The sequence below is a fragment of the Balaenoptera borealis genome (assembly GCF_965194805.1).
Source record: "Balaenoptera borealis genome assembly, chromosome: 5".
NCBI lineage: Eukaryota > Metazoa > Chordata > Mammalia > Artiodactyla > Balaenopteridae > Balaenoptera > Balaenoptera borealis.
Genome location: NC_138862.1, coordinates 117,366,640 through 117,379,849, shown reverse-complemented (window position 1 = coordinate 117,379,849; position 13,210 = coordinate 117,366,640). Strand labels below are relative to the sequence as shown.

The 13,210-nt window shown below is 34.4% G+C and overlaps 1 protein-coding gene across 4 annotated transcripts in view; it reads right to left on the bottom strand.

The window, feature by feature from the left end:
• Positions 1-13,210, bottom strand: part of HLTF (helicase like transcription factor) — a 71,009-nt gene that overhangs the window by 45,253 nt on the left and 12,546 nt on the right. For all 4 annotated transcript variants that reach the window (XM_082394323.1, XM_082394322.1, XM_082394324.1 and 1 more), the window contains exons 3-8: positions 9,643-9,809; positions 8,294-8,427; positions 7,645-7,742; positions 5,624-5,698; positions 5,275-5,466; positions 1,814-1,909 (exon numbers count right to left, since the gene is read on the bottom strand). In XM_082394323.1, coding sequence (XP_082250449.1) covers positions 1,814-1,909; positions 5,275-5,466; positions 5,624-5,698; positions 7,645-7,742; positions 8,294-8,427; positions 9,643-9,809 — 762 coding nt within the window. The remainder of the gene's footprint in view (positions 1-1,813; positions 1,910-5,274; positions 5,467-5,623; positions 5,699-7,644; positions 7,743-8,293; positions 8,428-9,642; positions 9,810-13,210) is intronic.

Here is a 13,210-nt window from a genome sequence, read left to right as displayed (position 1 = left end):
TGCTGTGGAGCAACTAATCCCGTGCACCACAACTACTGAGCCTGCACTGTAGAGCCCGCGAGCCACAGCTACTGAAACCCGTGCACCTAGAACCCGTGCTCTGCAACAAGAGAAGCCACTGCAATGAGAAGACCGTACACTGCAACGAAGAGTAAGCCCCTGCTCGGCGCAACTAAAGAAAGCCCGCACGCAGCAACGAAGACCCAATGCAGCCAAAAACAAATAAATAAATAAATAAATTTATTAAAAAAAAAAGGTCTGTCACTTAAAAAAAAAATGCCTTTCATCATTCTACCCAGTATTCAATAATCAGTACAATCATTTATATTATATTAAATAGTATGCAAAAAATAATTCAAAAGTTTATCTACAAACAAAGGATGTCCTTTACATTATTCATTTCATATTAAATGACTCTTAGTAAGCCTTTTCTTCACAGAGTTCAAAGATATACATATAAAGTCCAACCTATCAAATCATACTATGCTCCAATCTCATGAAATTTAATAACATTTCACTCTGTAAGCTTGGAATATCCAAATCTATCTGAAATAATGAAATTTCTGTTGCAATAAATGCTTAGCTGGAAATCACATTTTCAGCCTCAATTTCAACTAATATAGCAAACTAAATATCCTAAAACCTTCCTACTACATAACATGTTAAATGCATGGCTGATCTTGGAGAAAAAGGGAAAGCCTTATTGAAAATAGATAATTTTTTAATTGGTAATTGACAATGAAGTTGTAAGTAGTCTTAGGTGCTATTCTTCAGTTTTAATAACTAAATGTAGAAAGAAAAGGACAGACGTGGAAAGCACTGGACTATTCAGGGTAGGGAACTGAATCTTAGACATTAACAACAGAGTTAAACTCCCACTAAAAGTACAAAGAAGGAAATGCAACTAAGCGCACAAATTAATAAAATAGAATCTTAACAAACAGTTGCAGGAAAGTGATATGCAGCATCTTTGAAAAGTAAAAAATAAGAAGAACAGTAAAGTCCAAAAAATAGATATTTTGCATACACCTTGCACCTAGTTATTTCCTACTTTAAGTTCTTTGGATTTTCAGCTGAGAATGAAGAATAACCGTTTCATTCTTATAACATTTATTTTCCCTACAAAACTAATTCATTATTAATTCTTAGAAACTGAATATACATGTATTATGTATATATATGCTATATATAAAAATATACACAAATTAAGCATCAAGAATAGTCACCCATTCTCTCATCATTAGGACATAATTATCACTATTAACATTTTGGCACATACAGTATGTGTGACTACACTTAGACGTATATAAATATGTATTTACAAAATGAAGACTCAAACTCTATACACAGAGGCATATCTGGCCTTTTAACTAAAAAAGATCACGAAAGTATTCTTCAAAAATAGTACTTTGTAGTTGCATAATATTAAATTTTATGGTTGTATCATAATTTAACTGTTAACTTATTGACAGGTATTTCTTTTCTGCCTTTAAAATAATGCTGGGGAAATAAACTTGTATTTTTCTCTTTGGAAAAAATGCATTTCTGATAACTTCTTTAGATAGTTTCTTTGAAATGGCATTGTTGAATCAAAGATTATAAACACTTTTAAGGCTTTTGATACACATTACCAAATTGCCTTCAAGAATGTAGCATAAACTTTCACTCTTATCAGCAACACACGAGAAAGGCCATTCATCGTATCTCTAAAAACTGGATATTATCAATTTTTTGGCAATAATTTTTTTAATGACAAAATTAAAAGGTTTTACAATAAACCAGAGACTTTAGAAAAAACACACTAATACTTTACCTTCTTCAGCTGATTTTTCTTAATTCTTTCAATAGGAAGAGATTTGCCATCATGGAAGTTGGTAAGAATCACTGCAATGGCTGTCAGAGTTTTGCCCTTTAAAATGTTTTACAAAGAAAAATGGTCAGATTCTGAAACCCAGTTGACCAGACAACATTCCGAAACTAATTTTTAAATCAAGTAAGAAAATATCAAACAGCATTCAGGGCCACAGAAGTATGCTAATTATTATACTAAATAATATACATATTAATGAAGTCATTTCATTCATTAAGTTAGTAAATGCTTTACCATGCCGTATTATTAGGAGTTATTAAATAATTTACTGTGTAAAATCCTGTAAGCATCTTTGAGAAATGTCATTTTATTTTTTTAATCCTTTTTTAATTGAGGTATAATTTTCATACAACAAAATTCACAGACTTAAAGTGTATGGTTTGATAGGTTTGACAACTGTATACACTGGCGTAACCACCACACAATTAAGATACAGAAAAATTTTATCACCAAGAAGTTGCCCTGTATTCCTCTGCAGTCCATATCCCCACCTCTGTACCAGACAATGGCTGATTTGTCTCTATCACTATATATTAATTTTGCCTGCCTTTGAACTTGATATAAATGGAATTACTCAATGTACTCTTCTTTGTTTAGTTTCTTCTGCTCAATACAATTTTAGGCCCAGTCCTGATTCAGAGCATGTGGTGACCTGAGCTGGTGTACGTTGTTCCTTAAGAAGAATGGAGTAATATAAAGAAATGCTTATTAGCAATTCATTGTTTTTTTATTGCTGAGTAATATTCCATCATATATGCATACATGGCACACTTATTTGTGCACTCACCTGTTGGTGGACATTTAGATTGTTTCCAGTTTTTGACTACTATGAATTAAGCTGGAGCAGCTAGCAGTACAAGTGTATAAGTTTTCCATAAACGTATGTTTTTAAGGAAATGTCACTTTATTGAATGACTGCCATTTAAATGTCACATTTAACCCTGAACTAATAACTTTATCACAAAACTACAACTACTTGCTTGCCATGTAATTCAGAGCTAACTTAAAATGATTAGTAATCCCAGTATGGACATAAGATAATTACTTTATTAAATTTCATTTAAAGATATTTCCAAGACTTAAAGACTATATACCTTACCAATAAAGCATACAGGACAAGATATTTCTTGTGCAGTTTTTAAAAACAGAAACATGAAAATTTTCATTATTTTCCATAGCTGAATTTATAATTACCAACATAGAAATAAACCTCTTTCAAGTTGAAAGCATTGTGAAGCAGCAGTTTTCAAGGTGTGGTCCACAGGTCCTAGGAGCTCCCCAGGACCCTTTCAGGAGTATGTGCAGTCAAAACTGTTTTAATAATTCTACTAAGACCTTACTTGTGTTGATATCTGTAGTAATTCCACAAAAAGCAATGGTGGGTAAAACTGCTGCTGCCTTAGCATGACACAAAGCAGTTGGCACTACATTATATTAGTGGTCACTGTATTTTTAACCGCCACATCCAGTTAAGAAAAAAAAAAAAAAGACAAACCAAAGAAACAGTTTCACTTTAAGAATGCTCTTTAAGAATGTTCTTGAGGGACTTCCCTGGTGGCGCAGTGGATAAGACTCCGCACTCCCAATGCTAGGGGCTGGCTTCAATTCCTGGTCAGGGAACTAGATCGCACATGCATGCCGCAACTAAGAGTTCACATGCCACAATCAAGGAGTCTGCCTGCTGCAACTAAGGAGCCCACCTGCTGCAACTAAGGAGCCTGCCTGCCACAACTAAGGCGTCCACGTGCTGCAACTAAGGAGCCGGCGCTTCGCAACTAAGAAGCCCGCAAAAAGAATGTTCTTGATAAAGCAGTACATATTCATTTTACCAAATCTCACCTCTTAAGTACACACGTTTTAAATATTCTGTGTAACAAGATGGGAAGTACACAAAATACTTCTTTTGCATACCAAAATATGAAGGTTATCTAGAGAAAAATCACTTGTGAGACTGAATTACAAGCTGAACTAGCTACCATGCATCGTCACTTTCAAGTACCACCATTTAACTTGAAAGAATGACTGATAACTAGTTATTCATGACTGAGTGGCACACATTTTCTTGAAAAAAATGAATAAAATGAGCCTATCAACTCCAAAGGAAACAACTGACAGTGTTTGTTGTTAATGATAAAATTTGAGCTTTCAAGCAAAAATTATGTTAGAAAACTTGTATCCAACACTATGAGCAGAAAAGCTTCCCAAATATAAATGCCTTTCTAATAAGATCAGCAGTAGTATCAATGAATGTAAATTTTTTTACATTGTATAATGAAATGCATCAACATTTGGCAGATCTGTGTAACTCAGTGAACCAATATATTCCAAATGAGCAATACCTAATGTTACAAAATCATGCATGGGTAAAATATCCATTCAACGTGCAAGCTACACCAATGGATTTTAATGGAACAAAGTATAAAAAGTTCATTGATATGATTTTTTAAGTTCCACATTATAGGAACTTTCCTGGCAGTCCAGGGGTTATGACTCTGTGTTCCCAATGCAGGGAGCACTGGTTTGATCCCCAGTCAGGGAGCTAAGATCCCTCATGGTGCAGCCAAAACAAAAAAGTTCCACATTATAATTATTAACCTTTAATAAACTAATATTTGCTTAATTTTCTTGTAGCAAAGAAAATCTAGTTATCTAAAAAGGCTTTTAAAATACTCCCTTTCAAATACATATCTGCGTGAGGACTAATTTTCTTTGTATTCTTCAACAAAAACAACGTATCACACAGAATGAATGAAAGAACAGATATGAGAATTCAGCTGTCAATTATTAGGCCAGACATTAAAGAGACTTGCAAAAATGTAAAACAGTGCCAGTCTTCTCATCCAAATTGCTTTTGTCTTGGAGTTCTTTTCTTTGAAAAATACGCTATTTCTGTTAACACATAATGAGTTTTTTAACTGTTATTTTAAAAATAATAAAAAATTTTAGTATCTAGTACCATAAATATTAATAGATATAGTAATAGAGATAACCCACAAAGACAAACACTCTTTGGGATGCTCAATAATTTTTAAGAACATAAAGGGTTGCTGAGACCAAAAAGTATAAAAACTGCTGGTGTAAGGAATCATATATTTTCTTTAAGAAAACCCATGAAAGCTACCCTGAATTTCAAAAGAAAATTGAAAAACACATGTTTATATCATTACTGCCAATTATTTTAATTGTACCTTAGGCAAACAAGCCAAAAGAAAAGAAAAGAAAAAAAAAAACCTCAGCATTATTTTAAGTGAAAACCACAGGAAAAATTATGTTCTACACTCACAGTGATATCTAGTCCCAAACTGGCACCAACATATTCCCATCTCTATCTACTTCAAAATTACTTCATATAAAATCTTAGTTACAAAATAAAATGTTATTAACTCAAGGAAAAATATAATTACCAAACCCATATCATCAGCTAAAATTCCTCCATGAACATTTTCTGGTCGGTCCTTTTCAGAAAAATTTGTTATTGTGTTATAGTATAAGTCACTTCGCTGTTCCCAGAATGGTGGAAGTTCTTTACTGTTTTCCCGTGAAACCATCCAAGCTAGAGCTTGTTTTTGATGCGGAAGCAATGGTGTTTCAATAGCCTATAAATAAAAGAAATGTCATAAACAGAAATACAATAAGCCCTTTCTTTTACCCCATGCAGAATCTGGAAAAGTTGACCTTGTGATGAAAGATGTATAGATTAATATCGTATTTTAAAATTCCAAATAGTTTAAATAGAAAATACTGGCTCAGTACCTCAGCTGGTTCCATCTCCTGAGTTTTATCATCTTCCTTTAAATCTTCAAACAATTTGTCAAACTCTGTCTTAAGCTACAACAAACAGCAACAAGAAACATTATGAAACAAACCAATTAAAATAATAATTGCACTTAATTCAGAGATTTCAGGTCATTTAATTAAGAGTCGAATACCAAAAGGTACATAAAATAAATTAATTCTTTGAGATACTACACTGCTCAATAATGGCAGAATAAATAGATCCTTTAGGTAACTGTTACAGTCTAAAGAATACAGGATAGAGTTTTAAGTCCTGGGTTTCAGTCACAGCTCTGTCACAAAAAAATCTTTATATAACTTTGGGCAAGACACTTAACCTATATGGCCCTGTATCTTATTACTGCAAAACAAATGGGATGAACTAGATTTAGAGTGTCTCTAAGGTTCCTTCTGCCATTGAAATTCTGTGATTCTATTAGCTGTATTGAAACCATTTTGACAGATCCTACCAAGTATATTTGACTTTTTCAAGTAAATGACATTTCATTGATTATTACTGCAATCAGAAATTTGCTATGTGTTACAAAATATTAGGATAATTTCAATCTTATGCTAATCTTTAGTTGGTTCTTTAAATTGATCTAGTCCAATCGTACAGTAACATATATATAATTACTTTTGTAAATTAGCAAATAAATACATATCAACAGCCCAGAAGAAATCAGGCCAAATCTAAAAAGTGAGGAGAGGTAATCTGGGGTTTACCCACCAGACACAAGCTCAAGAGCTTCCCTGGTGGCGCAGTTGTTAAGAATCTGCCTGCCAATGCAGGGGACATGGGTTCAAGCCCTGGTCCGGGAGGATACCACACGCCGTGGAGCAGCTGGGCCTTTGTGCCACAGATACTGAGACTGTGCTCTAGAGCCCGCGAACCACGACTACTGAGCCTGCGTGCCTGGAGCCCGCGCTCCACAACAAAGGGAAGCCACTGCAGTGAGAAGCCTGCGCACCGCATAGAAGACTAGCCCCCGCTTGTCTCAACTAGAGCAAGCCTGCGCGCAACAACGAAGACCCAACGCAGCCAAAAATAAAATTAATTAAAAAAAAAAAAAAAAAAGAATGACAGACACAGGCTCAAGCCCTTCTAGCAATGAGCAGGGAAAATACAGTAACTACAATTAGAATATAAAAAGGCTAACACTGATGAGTAGAGACAAAAAAAATTTTGATGTAATTGGTAAGATTGATCTGCATTAATTTACTTTATACCCTTTTTTCCCCAAACTAACCCAGCATAACAGTATCCTGGATCACAAAGCAGACAAAGTAAGAAATAGACTAAGGCCAGAGATTCGGAACTAGTTCTATTTTTTTTAATTAATTAATTTATTTATTTTTGGCTGTGTTGGGTCTTCGTTTCTGTGCGAGGGCTTTCTCTAGTTGCGGCAAGCGGGGGCCACTCTTCATCGCGGTGCGCGGGCCTCTCACCATCACGGCCTCTCTTGTTGCGCAGCACAGGCTCCAGACGCGCAGGCTCAGTAGTTGTGGCTCACGGGCCTAGTTGCTCCGTGCCATGTGGGATCTTCCCAGACCGGGGCTCGAACCCGTGTCCCCTGCATTGGCAGGCAGATTCTCAACCACTGCGCCACCAGGGAAGCCCCCGGAACTAGTTTTTTTAGCACTGCATTTGCAACCTTCCTGAAAGGAGTAAGTTTCAAGCTTCAACTTTTTAAAAATTATGGCTATTTTAAAAATTTCAAATAATACAAAAACATCAAAACAGAGTAAAACATCACAGGTGTATACAGCAAGGTGTGTGTTTCAATGTATATATGAATGCATGTATGTGGATATATTCCTTATCACTGCTTTCTTTCTACATAAATATTTGCAATATATTTTATTTATTCTACATGTTCCATAACAATATAAACATCACTAATACTAGCAGATGCATATTTATCTTATATTTTTAAACATCAACCTTCAGCATTTAACATTCACTATTCACTTTTAGTTATGAAATAAGAGAAGTGCACCTGTTCAGTTGTCATCTGTACTGCAGCATGAACTGGCATACTATAGCTTGGTCCCGCTCTTCCAGAGCCCCAACCACTTTCCAAACTGAATCCTAAAGCTATAATTTACAAAATGAAAAGAATAAAATCACCAAATGAAATAAATTATCTTTTAGTAAATAGCTTTTAAAGCTTGTCTAATAAGCTGAATTAAAAATTCCCTTAATATGTGTTTTAAAAATTTTAAAACTAAATCTGCTAGGTTATTCAAAAAATACATTAAAAGAATTCCACATTATTTAAACAAACTTTTAAAAAGCATTCTTTTTCATTCTCTATTGGGAGATTCTTTTTGTCTGTAACTTATTAAAGAGAATGTTTAAAATCAGGGATTTCCAGATATTATCACTGGGGGAAGTTAGGGGAGGGACCTCCTTGTACATTCTTCTGTGTATGTGTGCAACCTCCTGTGAATCTATAGTTATTTCAAAATAAAGAGAAAAAAAATTCAAGGATTTCCTTAAAAAGATTACTAAAAAAAGAACTTGGAGCCTTCAGCAATAATTAATTTAGCCACCCAAACTCAAGGTATTACTTAAGAGAATAAATGTTTTACAATTCCAGCATCTTAACAATATCAGAATAATAGTAGGTTAAACCCTGAACTTACTTTTTGGTGCAGGACCCAATTTAAATCCATGTTTCTTCAACTGATCTAAAACTGCTTTTCTATTTTCTTCTTTTCCCCAAAAAGTCATATGCAAAGGCATGGTAAAAGCATTGTTTGCACCAAAAGGAACTACCCTATTATAATTAAGAAGGAAAAAAAAATGAGAAATTAGAAGTGTTATTTTTTTACATTTAAGTTTCATTAAAAATCTTGTTAAATAACTGCCACATTCAAATTCTGCATGCAAGTAAAATAGAAAGGAACTAACTGAGCAGACTAGAAAGAAAAAGGACACGGACTGGGACCAACAATAATGAGAAGAAAAGGCAGTTTTTAGGACCAGAATTCCAGAAGAAACTCAGGTGAGATAAAAGTGTTTAAATACATAGTTAGCCTATTACGAAGATCATAAGATAAGTAAAATAGCAAGTTTAATTCAGAAGGCAGAGCTTCCACTAACAGAACCACTGAGTGTAGCAACCCATTCTGGGAGAATGGGGAAGGATTTCCAAGAACTATTTCTGATCCAGGATTCACTGAAAGTTTACTCTCAATATCTGAAAAACTTGATGAACTGAGAAAGGAGAAAACAAGTAAATAAGTGAGAAGACACTTCTAAGTATTTATCTTCCAAACTCACCTTTTAATATCCTAAACAACCTATACTAAAATTGAGGTCACAGACACAAACGCATAAAAGAGAAAATGTAACCAAAGAGACTGGGAGTTTTAAAAAAGGAACAGGTAGTAGAACTAAGAAGGTATATGCCTAGATAATGCAACAGCTGCTACTTATCTCCAATCAAATGATGTCATGTGGAAATGAGTATCCTGCATTACCAGATCTTCCATTTATCAAGAGAAATATTTATAAATAATTTTTTATAATTAGGGAAAAATTAATACGCATAAAATGTAGAATGTCCAGATATTTGAATATCGGAAATAACTGAAAAAAAAATTAAACTCTGTGTAGGCAAAACCAAACTCATCTACATCTGATCACATTCTATCAGCTTACAACTTGATTTAAACAAACACTTCCAAATTTGTCAAATCAATGCACTAAAAGGCTTTTTAAAAAGGCTTTTTTCTTAAAAGATGGTGTGGACTTTCTAATATTTGAACCAAAGTCTATTTTTCTCCATGGTAATAATTTACCAGGAAAGTGAGGGAATAGCTATTTGATGGCTAGGGTAGTGCAGGCAGATGAAAGAAGAATTAAAACATTTACTGAATGCATACTAAAGGTATAGCGACAAAAGTTGTCAGGGCAACTTTACATACCCTTACATTCAAAGATCACTACAACTCACAATTATTAAAACTGAACTCCAAAAGTGCATTACCCTTCAACTTGAGCCAATTTGTTGTCCATGATATAGGCCAAGGCAGCTGCAAGATCTTTCTTTATATGGCCGACCTGATTTCCATTCACATTGTTTACTTTAATTGCATTCTTATCATAAGGGTTATCGGGCTCTCGTTGTAATGCAACCATTTCATTATTATTAACCTAATAAAAATAATAAACAGATATTATTATAAATAATAAACATATAATGATACCTTTCTTCATACTTTATCTGGGATTTCCATTCATTTTTTAATGCTTACTGAATAACACCACATATAAGAAATGCACATTTTCTTGGACTCATATTTCTATAGAAATATTAAAGAACATATTTTATAATAATTCTTTTACAATATTTTCCTAATTTACATTCATTGGAAGTTAACAAATCCTTGATATATAAAAGATACAATCAAAACTAACAGATACACATTATCTAAAATTATTCAACATTATAACTTCGAAAACAGGTAATCTCTTGAGTGCTTACTATGTGCCACACATTGTTCTAAGTACATTACATAGACTGACTTTTAAAACTGTCACAACCCTTTTGGTAGGTGTTATCATTATCTCCATTTTACAGATGAAGACACTAAAGCACAGAAAAGTTAAGTAACTTGCCCAAGGTCATAAAGTTAATAAGTAGCAGAGCTAGGATCTGAATCCAGGCAGGCCAGCTCCTAAGCCTAAATTCTCCAGAATCTCAAAGGGTTAAAAGGCATTATTTATAAGTCAGAATGGAACTGGAATAAGAAAATACATCCAGCCTTCAACTCATGCCATTATCTGATTCCACTTAATTAAAAATTGCCTGAGGGTGACATAATTGAAAATGGAAGAGTAAGGACTTCCAAAAATTCTCTTCCATAAAAGCAATGAAAAAACTGGCAAAAGCTGTTTGATTCAACTTTTTCAGAACTCTGGAAACTAACCAAAGGGTTGTAGAAACCTGGGGAGTCTTAATTCAAGAAAACAGCTGAATATCAGTGCCCTAGTCTCATCTCCAGCTCTCAGTTACATGATAGCATTTAAAAATAACAACCTGCTGCACTTCTTAGTACAGCCTAGCAGTTACCAGGGTGAGCACACTGGAGCAGAATCTTTCTAAGATTTATTCCTATAGAATTGTCAATATTTGACCTGTATGGTGGTTCCCTAGAAGACCCCCACTTTCAAAGCTGTTTCTATTTGACCTCTGAGCTTACTCAGTACCTAAAACGTTCTCCCTTTGGTGGGTGTTTGTCAAAAACAATTTTACAGGCAGTGGGTAACAGCTAGGGCAAACAAAACAATAACCAAAGGGCTTAAAAGGAAAAAGCGGAGAATAAGATGTTCAAAGCTCCAATATATTCCTGGAGATCTAGAAGGCCAAATGCAAGCACAGGGCTGTATGCACGCCCAGGGCTGTGAATATGTTCAGGAAAGACCTGAGAAGGTCCTAAGCTCTCACCTCTGGCTAAACTTGAAGCTCTGAACAGGCAGGAAATAAAGGCTAAGGCAGAGCTGTCAACTGCCAGGCTGAGTGTTGAAAGAGTGCCCCAAATGCACACAGATCCTCTCAGTAAAGACTGGGAAATTTACTGGTTCTAGTTCAATCATTAGCTGACCACTAAGGTAACCAAATACAGGTATCAGTGGCCAGACACAACAAAGACTTTCACAGGGTTAATTTAGCAAAAGTTACTAAACAAACAACAATAACCAAAATCAGCAACAACCAATCCAGGGGAGAAGGAAGACTCTGATTTCTAGAGCTGCCAAATTATTTTTTTTTACTCCACATTCATCATCACATATAGTATTTTTTAGTTGAAGTATAGTTGATTTATACTACTGTGTTAGTTTCAGGTGTACAGCACAGTGATTCAGTTATACATGTATATAAATACATACACATATACATATATACACATATAATTTATAGATATATATAAAATCTATTCTTTTTCAGATTCTTTTCACTTATAGGTTATTACAAAATATTGCGTATAGTTTCCTGTTCTATACAGTAGGTCCTTCTTGGTTATCCATCCCCCCGTTTCCCCTTTGGTAACCGTAAGTTTGTTTTCTATGTCTGTGGATCTATTTCTGTTTTGTAAATAAGTTCATTTGTATCATTTTTTTTAGGTTCCACATATAAGTGATATCATATGATATTTGTCGTTCTCTGTCTGGCTTACTTCACTTAGTATGATAATCTTTAGGTCCATCCATGTTGCTGCAAAGGGCATTATCTCATTCTTTTCTATGGCTGAGTAATATTCCATTGTATAGATTACCACATCTTCTTTATCCATCCATCTGTTGATGGACACTTAGGTTGCTTCCATGTCTTGGCTATTGTAAATAGTGCTGCAGTAAACATTGGTGTGCACAGATCTTTTCGAATTACAGTTTTCTCTGGATATATGCCCAGGAGTGGGACTGCAGGATCATATGATTTAGAGTTGCTATATTATTTAAAACGTCTACTTTTCAACAACAAGAGAGACATGCAAAGAAACGAGAAAGTACAGCTCACACAAAGGAATAAAGCTATCAATCATCTACCCATAAGGAAGCACAAATGCTTGACCTACTAGAAAAAAACTTAAGTTTTAATTTTAAATATGTTCAAAGATCTAAAGCAAACCATGTCTGCAGAACTAAAGGAAAGCATGAGAACTATGTCTCGCCAAATAGAAATTCTGGAGTCAAAATTTACATAGTTAACTAAAGTCTAAGATTCACTAGAGAGGCTCAAACAGCAGATATGAGCAGGTAGAAGAAAGAATCAATGAAGTTGATGACAGGTCAACTGAGACTATAACGTCTGAGGAACAGTTATAGTTTGAGGAACAGAAAGAAACAAGAATGAAGAAAGATGAACAGATCCTGCGGGATAACAGCAAGCATACCAACACACACATGATGAGAGTCTCAGAAGGAGAGGAGAAAAAGAGGTAGAGAGAATATTTGAAGAAATAATAGCCAAAAACTTCCTAAATTTGATGAAAAAACATTAATCTACATATTTAAGAAGCTCAACAAACTCCAAGTAAAAAATATTCACAGACATTCAAACCCAGACACATCAAAATCAAACTGTGGAAAGAACACTGAAAGCAACTGAGAGAAACAACTCATTACATACAGGGGATCCTCAATAAGATTAACATCTGACTTTTCACCAGAAACCATGGAGACCAGAATAGAGTGGGACAACTTCTCAAAGTGCTAAAAGAAAAAAATTCAACCAAGAATTCTGTAACTGGCAAAACTATCCTTCAAAAATAAAGAAGAAATTAAGAAATTCCCAGATAAACAAAAACTGACAGAATCCATCACTAGCTGACCTACTCTACAAGAAATATTAAAAGAAGACCTTCAGGCTGAAATCAAAGGCACTAGACAGTAACTTGAACCTACATGAAGAAATAAAAAGCACAGGTAAAGGTGATTACACAGGTAAATATAAAAGACAATATGAAATTTTTTGATTGTAACTTTTCCCTCCTATCTGATTTAAAAGGACATAATCATTATAAACCTGTACTGATGAACATACAATGTATATA